A 14,572-nucleotide genomic window follows, 5' to 3' on the forward strand; every position below is an offset into this window, starting at 1 on the left:
CGCTCCACATCAAATAAATACTTCATTTTTGGTATCAAAACAATTAAGCACACATAAACGTGGCAGAAAATACCCCCTTTCAAAGCTGTTTCTTGCTTTTTCACACCCGTGAAAGATAAAAAGGTGCTCATTAATGTTTGGGGCATTACCTTATAAGGGATATAACAACTCAGTAAGACAAAGTGAAAAATGAGGTAGATAATATAACAATAATAAATTATCTTGACATTCACTTTCTTTATCGTCCTTCAAGGGTCATTGTTCCCAATTTACTAAGAGAACCACATCATCAAAATTTTTCTTCAATTATCATTTTTTTCTTCTTTCTGCAGTACTGCAAACAGAACAACTTTCCTTATGCTAGTCACAATATTACATTTCTGCCCTTTAAATCAAAAGAGGTCTGTCTCCATCCAACTAACTCTGAGAAAAGTTTTAGCCACCTGTCTGCTTTCACATGTAACTCAGGTATGCAGGAAAATAATTAATTTTTCTAGTCAGGACTGCTAGGCATATATTAGTTCATCTTCCTCGTGCCTCCAAAATTAACGATGAGTGTCTGTTGCTGAAGTAAAAATAGAGCAGGAGACAATTTTGAGAGACCCTGTTTGGTATAATCCACTTTCAGGGAAAGATCCCTGGATTATTCAGCAAGCAGGAAGGCTTACTAGGGTAGAAGCCTTTAATTTTAAGCTGCAATGATACTAGAAAGAAAACTGCAAAAGAGCACAGCTAGGCTAGGATGAAGACCTGTACAAAATGCTGAATGACAAGAATTGTCAGTCCCAAACTTCAGATTTTCTCCTGGTTGAAACTGGAGTGGCGTGTGAGCCCAGAGACAAGCAGGTGGGTCAGGCACGGCAAGGTCTAGCTCTGACAGCTCCTACAAGGCAGGCACGCTGGAGTGTGGCTGCAGCTTGCCAAACCCCGCTCTGTGGCTGACACAATGCACTCTGGTTTCTGCCCAGGCACCCGAATTTGAATCCAGGAGCAGCTGCATATTGCACTCCTGAACTGCGTAGTAAATCTTGGGGGCTCGATGGTCACCTGCATCATCAAGGGCTTGATCCCGCAGACCACTGCAAGGCATTCAGGATGAGCGGTGGTCCATGTACAGAGCACAACACCCTGCAATTAACAGCTCTGGTATGTCCCAACTCCTCCCCAGACTTCACTATAGTCATCCCATGACAAGGCGAGCTTAGTAAACCCTGGTGCCATGCCTCTAACATGCCATCTAGCCAGGCACGCGTTCAGGAGCATTTCCTTCAGTGAAGGCACAAATAAGATCTCTCTCCTTTACCCAGCTGCCTATTTCCACAAAATTTGCAATATGCTTTAACATTCTGGAGACATTTCCCTCTTTGTTAAATGTGGCTGAGACTGGCTGGTGGTTTGTAAGTCGGAGGAGAGGTCAGGCAGACCCAAAAATACAGCCATGGAAACAGCAGGGCTGGCTGGGCGTTCAGGGAGCACATCTGACACAACGCTGCCTGTTTCTGGCCTTACTTTTTGGATTTGGTGCACACCTGACAGGGCTCCTCACCAGCCAGGGTCACTGAGCACCTCTTTGCATTCACCTTGCCTGCACATGGGCAACTTGGACAGTGCAGGACAGCACCCCTTGTTGAGTGGGAGTGGGATCACCACCACAGGTTTAAGGCTACTGAAAAAAAAGAGGCCAATAGGAGGACAGGAGTACTGCTAAGCGCCTCCAGCAATACTGCCGAATTAAATAAGACCATTTAATTTACCTGTCAATGGGCAGATAGAAGCTGACGGCATATATTGCTCTGCATGGTTGGGCAGCAAATTGTGCATCTATGTTTTTAGCCTGATTTTCTATGGAAACAAAGCTTATTTGATTACACTGTATGTGTACCCATGTCTGCCTGAGTGTTGTCTCCTCAGCAAAAACCTGCTGGCTGATTTCACTATGATTTGACAGAGGATATAGGTTTTAGAGGCAATCAAGTGCTTATATGCTTCCTATGAGTATATGACAGGCCAGAGGCAAGACAGCCCATAGCAACCCCAAAACTAGGAAAAGCTGCAGAGGTCACATCCTATTAGACATCAGAGAGCCTGCACGGGTGGGCACATGTTCTCTGAACCTCCCATGTCCGGCAGCCGAAAAGCACAAACCCACAGGGTGCCTGTCGTCAATGCTTGGGGTGCTCATGCATCCACTCGTCTGTCCTTGTGCACCTCCTCTGACAAAGCAATTAATGAACTGCTCTCACCATGTTTTTTTTAGTTCAGGTTTAAATAAATAGACAGAGGTAGGTACAACTTGCAGGCATTACTATTTTAACTAGGATTTCACTGACATTATTCTGTATGTGTACTCCTTGTTTCATCCACACAGTGTCACTATAAGGAGCAAAAATGAAAGCGTCAGCACGCTTCCCTCTTCCGCTTCGATGTGAATATTCACTCAGTAGCTCCTGCCACAAATATTTTAAGCTTTTTGGTTTTTTACTTTTCAGTGATACAGTGTGTCAGGGGCATGCTGTCCAGTGATTACTTTTTAAACTGCTGTAAAATATGATTCAGATTAAAACAGGATACAGCAATCTTTGCACGACAACTTTCCAACAAAACTGGGAAGACACTATCCATTCTAATCAGATAACTGGAATGCACCTCAGGATCTGAATATGGACAATAAGACAATTATTTTGTGGCTTTCTTCAGGACCTGCAAGTATTCAATGTTCACTGGCCTCTGAAATGCCTTTCCTTCACATCCCTTCACTCAATAGTCAACCCAACTAACTTCTAGTAAGTACACACACATAAACGGGAAGAATTTCTTTCTGATTTCCACAGATGATGAATTTATGCCCTGAAACAAGAAATACGACTACCAGTGTGAGGTTTAAAACTACCAATGCTATTACTGATGATTGCAGTATCTGGCCATGATTTCAGAGGCACTTTCAGAGTGTATGCTTTACTTTTTAAAAACTAAAGTCATCTTAATAAGGGTTAACATTACTATTATTAAAGTCAAAGACTAAAATAAAATGTGAAATTGTTTTATCTCTTTTTTTGCACCTTCTTTTCTCAGTTCACTCAGCCTCAGTGAGGATGCTGTCATGCTCACTTCCACTTGTGCTTCTTCAGGCCCTGGTACAATGCTGTGTTCTTTGCTGATCTTTAAACAAAAACTCAGAATGTAAGAAAAAAGAAGGTGTTTTAAATGTTACTATGTTCTACACACTTTGTCCAGCTCTGGGCTGCACTGGCAAGATGCAATAGTACTGACTGAAATGTCCAGCTGAGGCTCATGCCACAAGTTCAGATCCATCTGCTACAAAGACCGCTCCTTCAGTAGGCATGTTAGTCTAACTGAACTGCTCTCCAAAAAGCAGCCCATTCTTATTGCATCGTCAGGCAGATGTGTATTTCAAAAGCTGATGAGTCATTTGCTGCTTCTCTAAACAAAGCACACCTGAAAATAGCACATACTTTTCAAAAGCATGTATTTTTGAGGTGTTCTTTAAATGAGAAGAAACCAAACTGGGCTTTAAAGAAAATACACTGATGGCTCTGAATCCATAATGGGATTAGACTTTTCTTTATAGCTCATACAGTAAAATCAATCAGATATGGATTTCAGCATATGAGACAAAAGTTTAGTCATCAAATATTTCATACAGATTTTCAACTTGAGAATATACTGCCTGTGAATGAGACCCACATTTACCTGGCAGTCATTTCAAAGGAGCTATTACAGTTTATGCAGACAATTATTCTCAGACTAAAATTCCTAAGTAGGTTTTGACTTGATGGACCATAATGACTCAGAAAAACCCATTAAATAGTCTGTCTTGTCAATGGTGCCTGAATTATGCCAGCAGAGACAGGGTGTGACCCTGTACTCCTAGCGGGGAAAGAATAGCCTGTTGACTTTAATGGGAACTTTATCTGACTAAAGGAGTTGGGAAAAGAGACTGCATCAAAGCCCTCTCTTGTTTCTATGATCTTCTAAAAACTAGGCCAGACTCTACCTCTAAAGGCTGCAACAACTCTGAGGAAGTCATTAGGGATGAGCAAATAAACCATTAAAAACATTTTAGAAAGTCATTTGAAAATCCCTGTTTTCCAACAATAGCCCCAAAGCTTAGGAGCCTTTACAGAAAAATAATGGGCAAGCCTATGAGTTATGTATCCTGAACAAAAGAGGTGACAATTAACATTGTCATAGTAAAGCCACTTGTAGAAGGAACTACGTATGAGTGGACCTTTACATTTAAATAACACTGTAAAGCACTGAGACACTAATGCATTACAGTTTATTACTGGGCAGCTGCTAAGCAATCACAACACCCAGCAGAGTTTCTGACTCTTGGCTGAAGGCAGCAGCTTCCACCAGAGCACAAGGCAGGTCATATTCAGCACCTGCAATTATAAACTGATTTTCTAGTGAAACACAACTGGCCACTGTGGAGGTGGAAAAATGCTTACTGTCTGCTTTCTCCAACCCTCAACTACCTACACTTCTGCCTTCTGAGGTCTGTCAGCCAAATAAATCCAACCGTTCAGCCAGCACACATGCCACTCAGGAGTTTTGCTTGCAGATACCCAGAAGGCCTAATGAGGACACAGATTTGGCTCCAGAGAAGAGCTTCAGGCTCCGTACAAACACTAGTCAGCCTCCCAGTTCACTGAGGATGACCTGAATGGCGATGCGCAATCTCACGCACACCTCACGTCTTGCCTGTCCCATGCCAACATCTGAGCTGGTGGTGACAGTCTGGGGAGCTGAACCAGAGGGGAAGGCATCCCTCTGTTTTAAGGTAAATAACTCAGTTGTGGGGACGCCCTACAGTCCTGGCAGGAGGGAGGGAGAAGCCAGGGACTATGATGAATAGTGATCCTCTTCTTATCTCTATTTATATGGCTAATTTTATCAGTTCACTCAGCTCCCACAGGGAACCTCCTCAGATCTTTTCCACTTGTGCCTTTTTATGCAGTGGTACAATGCAGTATTTTTTGGTGACAAGCATCGCACATGGGTCTGTATATGGACTTAGGACAATCAAACTACATCCTCCTGAACAAAGGCCCTTCAAAAACTCTGCAGACTGACATTTTACCTCTGAAAATTTGAAAGGACAGCCATATTTCCATGCATCTCGTAATACACACCTTGAATTGCAAGGTTGCACTGAGTTCAATATATCTATGACTGCCAGACACCTGAACACTGGGGGCAACCACGAGAAAACCAGCTATAATACTGACAGCACGTGGAATAACGAAAGTGTCTTAGGAAGGTGGTGTGAGACCTTTTGTACATTAGATTCATGAGAAGATGGGTGTTGAATTGAAGGATGGACATTGAATGCTCTTTCATAAAACATTATAACGTTGGATCTTCTGCCTTTGAGATTCTTCTTAGGAAACATGCACCATTTCAGTTCAGTTTTGGGGGACTTTTTACCTGCCAAGGTAGGATTTGGGATCCACAGTTAAGTTTACACCATTTTTACCAGTCATTGCTCAAGTCTATATGTACCTCTGCTCTTTGGTACACAGTTAAGATTAAAATATATGATACTCCAATATGCATTAGCTGACAGCAACTTCACTCAAAGACCACCTAGGATTAAGAGTCCTCTGACAAGGTGAGTCACGTTGAGGAGAGGTCTTCATGGCTGGCATGGTGAAACAGGATGGGGTCAACACGTGAAGGCTTCAGTTCCCTATAAGATATCTGACTATACTGCTTATTTACTTCAAACTCATCATGATGCTTCAGTGAGGGAACACGACAGGACACTATGAAGACTTCAGAAAAATCCTTCAGACCATACTCAGGCAACCAGTAATTGCACAAAGTCCATGGTTTTTTTTCAAGAGTTAGCACTGCAGGATTTGGCATCGGGAGTTTTGAATTTGGAAAGTTTAAAAAAATCAGGAGGCAAATGGGACGCAACTGCATGCTGCGGTTTTAACTCAATATTTTCAATGCTTCTGGAGGCCTCCTTACTCCCAGAACTAAGACAAACTTTAGCTGCTCCTAGGATGATAAAACGTATATTGAACAACACGTAGGTTTTTACCTCTCTTGCATGGGTGGAAGTTGTATCCAGCTGTTAAACCTGGGATCGTATCGGCTAACAAAGTTTGTACTGTGTTTCCCTGTAAAGATAGATTATTTTGACATTCAGCTGTTTGTTTCATGTATTTAACATCATGATTTTAATATATATTACATACACTTCACAAGTTGACAGCTTTTAAGAAGGGTTCCCCTTTTTACAACGTATGATTACACTATGTGTACAGTAATAATTCAACAAATGGGGGCACTGCAAGGTTTGAATTAGCAATTGTTAGCAGTAAAAGCAGGTAAGAGATTATTCTTGCTCTCTGTAATAAGATCTTGAAAATGTGTATTTAAATTTACTTATAGATGCTGTGGTACTTTCATAGCCACAATACATCACAGCATTAAACAAAATTACTGCCCAAAAGAGGGCATCCCCATGGTATATTTATGACTAGAGTATTCTGTGTCAAGTTAAAAATTCAAAGGGAGAACATGTGCTTTTCTTTCTCCTCACATCATCTCTATGTGGAACACGGTAAAAAAACCTTGTGCAAATAACCAGGAGCTGCATAAGCCATTAGCATGGGGTATGCAGTGTTTGCACTAGATGGTTTATTCTACCATGTGCTTTCAGTGTTAAGTTAGAAGGAATTACACATGTGCATCGAAGGGGGAACACACTCTTAGAGTTTTATTCCAAGTGTGTTAGCTAAAATATGAAACATGAGCAACATACACTAGCTAACTAGCTTATCCCTGCTGTCAAGCCCAAGAACTGTCTTCATGTCTTCATGATATTAAGATTTCACCTCATTTTACATGCAGATTGACAACAAAGCAAGAAAACTGAAGCAAGAGAGTGTATGGCAATTTCCTGTAACACCTGAGACTTCAACAGATGAGGATCTCGGAAACAGAAACCTTTGTTTATGTATGCATCACTAAAAAATTGAATTAGAGGCTTCACAGGCCAGCAGAATAACCCAACTGCATATGTCACAGTTCTATAAATGGTCACTGGGTATTCCACAAGGTGAATATTTTTGCATCGGAGAAGCCTCTGTAGGATTGGCTTGCTTTGCTTGTTTCATTCCACACTTAACTTCAGCATGTGTAAATAGACCATCAAGATTGTAGAGAAGAATAATGACACAGCTAGAATTTATATTCGTAATAATTTAAGATCATGGTCTACACGGAAACGGAGAAAGAAACCTTGTTGACCAATCCATCTGGAAGCAAACTCATTCCCTTGCTATGTATAAGCCTGTTCTATATGAGAAGGATAAAGCAGAAGACTGATGAATAATGCAGCATCCCTGCAAAACCAGTGTGGTGCCTAATAAGGACCAAAGCCCTTTATACTGAGCACCACTCAAACACATCTCAAGGCACAGGGTGAGATCCCCATACACGAAGGGCAACTGGTCATTTTGCCACTGGGTTTAATGAAGCGAGGCTTTGCTCTTGGTCCCTATCTGAATTCCTTTAGTCTACACAGACAATTTAGAAAAAGAGGCGTTGAGAGCTATATATTCAATAAGAGGTAAAACAGTAACAGCAAGGCATCTGACTGGCTCTAGGTTTTACTATTTAGGACATTTATTAATCTATTTCTATTTCAAAAAAACAGGATTTCAAGACAACATAAGTATTGATCATAAGTTTGGACTTCTAGTAGGAGGTTTTAATGCTGTTGTATTCACTACATCTTTCAGAGTTACTAGGGACTTCAGTAGTCAGTGGTTATATAGCAGCTTTTTAATTGTTGTCATACAAACCTATGATTTGGGGATTTTGGCCTCCTAACATAATGCATCATACACGTATTCTGTACAAGTACCGTGTATGTAGAAGATTGTATAGCGCAGGGTAGAAAACGAAGTGTTTAGTGAGCCTAGGGTGGGAATACAGGATACAAATCTGGTCACTTCACAGGAAGGGAGATGAAATCAAACAAGAACAGGCACAAAGAAGAGCTGCTACAGTGACAGGAGGAACAGAAAGTTTACCTTGTGGCAGAAGACAAAGAACTTGGTTTGTTGCATCTAGGAAAACAAAAGCTGAAAGGGGATAGGAGCACTGTCTGTAATACATCAGAGGAACAAATCTCCAGGAGGGGGAAAACTATTAAGCTAAAGGCCAACTTTGGCATGAGAACAAGGTGATTTAGACAGTCAAAGAATACATTTTACTTGAAATTAGAATAAGGCTCCTAGTCACTTAGAGCAATTGGATTCTTTAACAGCTTTCCAACAGGAGTAGTGTGGGCTAAAAATCCTCCTTTTTGAATGGAGCTTAGAAAATCTACTAAATGGGACTATATGATGCTTTGATGGCAGGAAAAGGACTTGATGACCCACTTAAGCTGCCTGGTGTAAGTGGTTTGACTCCAGTTTAATTTTGGACTTCAGTTGGCAAGAGAATGGTATCTATTATTTTGCCTTGCTCATCAGTCAGGAGGTTACACGTGTTAGGAAGCACCTGTCAGAACACAGAAACTGTGACAAGTGATCAGAAGTCAGTATCAGCAAATTAGGACGATGGGACAAAAGGAGGCAGATGCTGCTCTCTGCTCTCTACAGGAAGGTCTCTGCAGCCATGCCAAAAGGTGAAGAGCTCTGAAGGTTATGAAGGTTGGTCTTAATTCCATGCCTGTGTTCTGCAACCTGCTCTTATCAGCGTTTAGTCGTGCAGGAATCCTTTGTGACTGGAAAGGCATAGCCATAGGAGGATGTATAAGAGCGAGAAAATATGTCTCCCACGCTCCCTAGGTTGTCAGGAAGTCAAGGAGCAGCATGGAGGGGGCATGGGCGCTCCTCAGCATTCACCCAGCTCCTGAAGAATCTGCTGGTCTGATGACTAAAGAAACATATGGCGGTCCTTCCATTGCCCCCATCTCAAAGAGAATTCTTTCCACTGGAAAAACACCTGGCACATTCTCATTCAAATTGAAAGCCTTGTAATGCTCTGTCAAGACAGTTCCAGCAAGGTCCATCTGAAGCCCCTTCTGTGCTATGAGGATGGCAGACAAGGGCCTTTACATAAATTCAAGCGGGTACGTGCGAGCAGTTCCCATGTAGCTGTACATTTGGAGCAAGTCAGTTCCAAGAAATAACTAGCCCAGCAATAGCACAGGATCTAGTTTATGATTTCAGGTCCACTTTTTGTGACAAGTGAGATCCATTTCTCTCAGGCCAAATTCGTAGAGAGATCAGTATCAGCAATGCTCCTACCTCTTTTATTCCTATCTTCTCTACAGAAAAATCACAGCACTGGTATTCACAGAACAAGGATGCTGTTAGACATCTTCAGCAACATTTTCAGCTCAGGAGTTGACCCAGGCGAACTTAGACCTAAGGTACTATACACCTCATGAACAGTTGTGCTCAACTCCTACCTCAGATACAGGATATGTACCCCTTCTAACATCTCTCCATCACCTTGCAACTCAGTTTCCATGTCTTGAAATTGTGGGTAATTATACTTCTTTTCTTTTATCCTTCATGTGACATGGCCATTTAATGATGAACTGTCTGGAACAAGGTCTGCCTCTTATTATCCATATGCCTACCACCAAGCACAAGAGGGGCCCTCAGTTGTTGGATGTGGATGATGCTCCTGGTAATAATTGTCATTAATGATACCATACTATCTACTTTTTAATATAAAGGAGATTCAACAACAGAACTGAAGGGCTCTTCTCCTAAGACATTTAGTGATATTTTTAACTACACCCGAAATATGCTTATAGAGTGGACTGGATTGTTTGTCTCAGGTTTTAGGAAGTGAACAGATGTAACAATTTTCTATAATTTGGTTTAGTGCAGATGCTGAAATGGGGCATTCACAATAAAATATATGCAGTATATGTAATTTCAGCTGGATTCTCTGGTGTTTTAAAGTAAAAATGTGTACCTGCAAGCTGTTTTATGGTTTCTCAGTCATAATTATCTCTGTTACACAGACTGCTACAACTACAACTCTTTCTTCGTGTGCAAGCTTTTTAACAATGTCTTGATAATTTTGTGAATTTTGCAAGGCATGGTATTCTCCTTTCGCTTTGCTCAGAAGCCTGTTAAATTGTTTAATTTCTCTTTGTGGTAAATTTATGAAGTAATCAAATCAAATAAGGTAGCAGCAGATAATCTATATGAGAAGCTCTTGCACAAGACTAAAAAAAAAGACCAGTTTAAGAATCTCAGAGTCTAGATAATTAACACATTAACAACTTTAGCTGCGAGTATCTGGTTTGACAATAGAAAAGAAGCATTCATCTACTGCAATTGCATTATTATATTATGACTGGAAGGAGACTGGAAATGAAGGTTAAAATTCCTAACAGCTGCTGCCTGGTGCATGCACTTGAAAGAGTCTGTTCTGCTGCCTGTGGCATTTCTCAAGGGATGTGGGAGCTGATGAATGACGGAGATACTAATGCTAAGGTACCAGATATTTATTACACCAATATCTAAAAGTAGCCTTTATTAGGTTCAAGAATTAGGCTGAGGATTCTCAAAATCCCTTGCTAATGATTACATCAACTGACCTGATGGACAGACAGACACAGGAAGGCAAATGCTGCCTGTGCCTTTTAATATTTTATACATACCATTAGGGTTCCATTGGTCTTCTCCTCCCAGCACGAACAAGAAGTTTTCCACTTCCACGACACAGTGATGGGCGCTGTTATATGGCATAACTACAAGTAAAGCAAGAATTCTTTGTGAGCTCAGGGCACTGATTCCATCAAGTATTTTCAAAGGTACAAAATACAACACTGGGATTAAATCTGTACAAAATAATAGGGGAATGCATCACCCTGAGCATGTACGTCCACTGAATTAGCAGCAGACAAAGCCACTTATTAGTAACCTTATGTTATTCAATCTTGTAAATAATTGAGGAAAAAAGCTGTAATTCTGGTCCCTTGGTGCCCCCCCACCTGCCCCACTGCTGTATATGCTGCTCTAAAAATAACTTGTAAAAAGGGGCAAAGTTGCCTGATATTTTGCTGAAAATAAGCAGATGTTAGGAATCCTAGTATGCTAGGAAACATTAAAAAAACCTCAGCCCAGCTTTGTTCTGATGGTAATGTTTCCACAAGAAGAGTCAGTGTGTTCAGTAGCTTCCTATTACACAGCAATGAACAAGCTGCATTTCCATACAGTTTTAAGTTTTTAAATTAAGGTCCTGCTGATTTAATGCCTTTTCCAAATGTATACGCTTAATTTCCTGTACAATGTCATTAGCAGCACAACCACACATTTTCTATTCATCTAATTAGGAAGCCCTTTGTTAACAAAGATCAAAACTGTGGCATTAGGTTTGCAATACCCCTTTTTTTTTGGAGGTGTCTGGATTACTGTGGACCAACTACAGTCGCAATAATCGATTTTTTAAAATTTACATTTTCCACTGCAAGTACGAAGACACAGAAATAAGAAATAATACGTACATATTATTGTGATGTCCCATATGGCACTATTGTGATATTATACGGTAAATGTAAACTTACACAGCTTTAGTTATCATACCACATAGAGTAGTTTTGGCCCAGTGACACCAGTAGGAAAAATGATGTCCTTGTTCAGCTCATCATATGGGCACCTTAAATCTAGGTGAGGACAAATGGGGAGGTGATGTGCATGTACAGGCAGAGAACTTATTGCTTGACACGGATCAACAGAGCACTTAGGAAACCAGTGCAGTGGGAAATCAATATGACTCAGGGCCAGCTCTTACTTTGTGCTCTTTTGCCAATGCCAAAAAAAAAAAAAAAAAAAGAGGCAGACTATCTCACACTTGGATTATTTTGGGTGATATATCTCTCATTTCATTTGTTTTATTATCTTTTATTTTTCTCAGAATGCAGTTGTGCAGTATAGCACACGCAAATAATAATAAGAAGAAATATGCACAGCTTTGTTATTTAGGACACATTTTCTTAAAGATCAAGCGGGCTCATTTAAGCTTCTTACTGAAGTTTTTGCCAAGGCAATGATGAATAAGTAAGGTACGTTTTTAGTTTCTAGTAAAGGTCGAATATAATTTTCATAGTCTATGCTCTTTCAAGTCATGGAAGTGAAGCAATTCTTAAATTGGGCAGACAGACATAGTGAAAGTTCATTAATTAAAGTTATTTGTTACTAGAACACTTTATTTAACTGGGAAGTAATCCTATACTAGGCACTGCACAAGATTTTATACTACCTACAGATTCCTACAGTGGGATAAAAGAATGAAACAGATTTTTGTTATCTTCTTAGCCCCCATGTCGTGTTTATCTCATTCTATAATCTCAGACATTTTCTGATTTTAAAATCTTCTCTCTCAAAAACCCAGTACTTCCCTTGATTTTGTGGATGCTTCTACTACAGAAGGAATTTGGGTCTCCCACGGGAAATTTTTTGTCTTCCTTAGATGCTTTTTGGGACCCTTCCTCTCAAGAAGAGACTCCCCAGGATCAGTCTGCAGGGGCTTCAATTCTTACCTAATCCAATGTTCTGTTATGGTTTCCAATTAGGTCCAAGCCAGTGGCTGTACCCTCAACCAGGCTCTTCCTTTGGTCAATCTGGAGAGATCTAGCATTTATCAGAAGAACCGCCTGCAGGCAGCACACATGCATATTTTTCACATGTTGTGTTTTCATTTTTGCAAACGCTTTTATTTATTTGTCCTCCATATTGACACAAACAAGGCCAGTAGAGGAAGAAATTATATTTTAAGCTTTTCTGCTGTTCCCATGCATATAAACTATGCAATAAGACTCCCACACTTATGATGATAATTAAACCTTGAAAACTAAGGCCTTAATCCTGGCTCCTACTTAACTTCATGGCAACATTCCCATTGATAGGGGATTGGGCCCAAATGACCCAAACCACCATCCGTAACTCACAGGAAAGCTAAAGGGAAGCATGCCTCAGAAAGGAGGGTAGTGTTTGGGCCTCAGAAGGAAAGGTGACTGCAATAAAACACTGCAGACCTTTAGTATGGCCTTTGTTTCTCACAGAGCTTTGGGGAAAACTCTGCTGTCAGTTTCACGAATCGCCCACGGGGCTCAAGGGAGCTGGAGAAAACAGGGAGGATGGAGCAATACTGTGGACATCTAAGAGGGAGGGAGTTTTGGCCTCGAAACTGTGAAATCGCCAACATCGCAGTCTTTTTCCCCGACCATTTTCAGGGTTCCTCAGAATCGTGAGTTATACACAGAAATCAAAACTTTGGGAATGAACAATTTTTTTTACCACTATAAAACGCCCCTTGAAAGCACCAGAAAACTTGTGCTGCAAACTGTAATTACTTATGAACACACACTCATATAGGACCTAACTTTTCAAAGATCTAGTCAAAATTATCTGGCAATGAGCACGCTAAATTCAGCCTCTAGTAGCAACAATCTTCTGAAACTCACTGGACTTGCCAGGGTGTAACAGGAAGAATTTGTCCCCTCACACAATCTGACCAGGCTGCTGCTTTCATTAATTTTATATGAGCCTTTGTCTGCTGTTTTGCTTTAATAATGTGAAAATCCCATCTTCTCATTTTTTGATTTCAACAAAGTGGAACACCTGCCTGCCCCACAAAAAGGGTATTTGAAGAGAAGTTTGTACGCCACGCTCAAACACAGCCCGGTGTGAGTTTTTAGCGTGTCAGTCAGTGAGTTAGAGGGAAAGGGTAAGGAGAAGCTAATCAGGATGAAATGAGATTAAAGGCTGTCTAATTTTACAGCAACTGTGATCCATCAGCCACTGTGAAAGTGACAGTGGAAATGAATGATGGAGACAGACAGGTGGGGCTGTACATTTCACTGATTTATCCTCAAATGCACTGGGCCTTATTTTATTGAGTGAACATGACCGCATTTATCATGACTGTCATCTAAACCCACTTCCCTCCATTTAAAAAGGTCACTTTACTAGAGGGAGTAGGATAGAGGCACTTTGAAAACAGATTTTAAATTTAATAACACATGTTTCTAAAACCCCGTGCAAGAATTCTCAACTTTATTAAAGACCGATTTAAAAGGAAGGAGAAAAGACTACTAAAAAGAGAAGAAGATGAAAAAAAGCCATGGTCATCTGAGAAACATGCTTAACAACCAAGGCGATAGGTGCCAGAGAATTACATAAGATGGACAGATGTAAACAGAGTAGCTGGAGCGGGCAGAAACCACCTCCTCTAAGCCGCTGCCCCTCACACATACGTCCCAAAGCTCGGGAGGCCCATGGTTAACAAACTTGTGCTTTTCTGGACCGAGAGCACAAAGAAGTCCAAGCAGCCCTACAGAGGACAACACCCCCACCAGCTCCCTTCCCATAAAATTTATGTATGATTGGTTGCAGACCCTCAGTAAGGCGGGAGGCAATTTCTCAGGTACAGATATGTAACATGCAGAGCTTTCTAGGTCAAAACCAAATGGGTGATTTATACTTGAGAATGATCTGGAAGGCAGTGGAGTCCAAGACTGCAGTGGTGTTTGCTAAGAAATACTTCACTACACAAA

At 40.9% G+C, this 14,572-nt stretch overlaps 1 protein-coding gene across 1 annotated transcript in view; it reads right to left on the reverse strand.

Moving 5' to 3' along the window:
* KLHL14 (kelch like family member 14) overlaps positions 1-14,572 on the reverse strand; it is a 58,854-nt gene that overhangs the window by 4,214 nt on the left and 40,068 nt on the right. The window contains exons 3-4 of the mRNA XM_068397028.1: positions 10,676-10,765; positions 6,074-6,152 (exon numbers count right to left, since the gene is read on the reverse strand). Coding sequence (XP_068253129.1) covers positions 6,074-6,152; positions 10,676-10,765 — 169 coding nt within the window. The remainder of the gene's footprint in view (positions 1-6,073; positions 6,153-10,675; positions 10,766-14,572) is intronic.

The sequence above is a fragment of the Nyctibius grandis genome, chromosome 3, assembly GCF_013368605.1.
Source record: "Nyctibius grandis isolate bNycGra1 chromosome 3, bNycGra1.pri, whole genome shotgun sequence".
Lineage (NCBI taxonomy): Eukaryota > Metazoa > Chordata > Aves > Nyctibiiformes > Nyctibiidae > Nyctibius > Nyctibius grandis.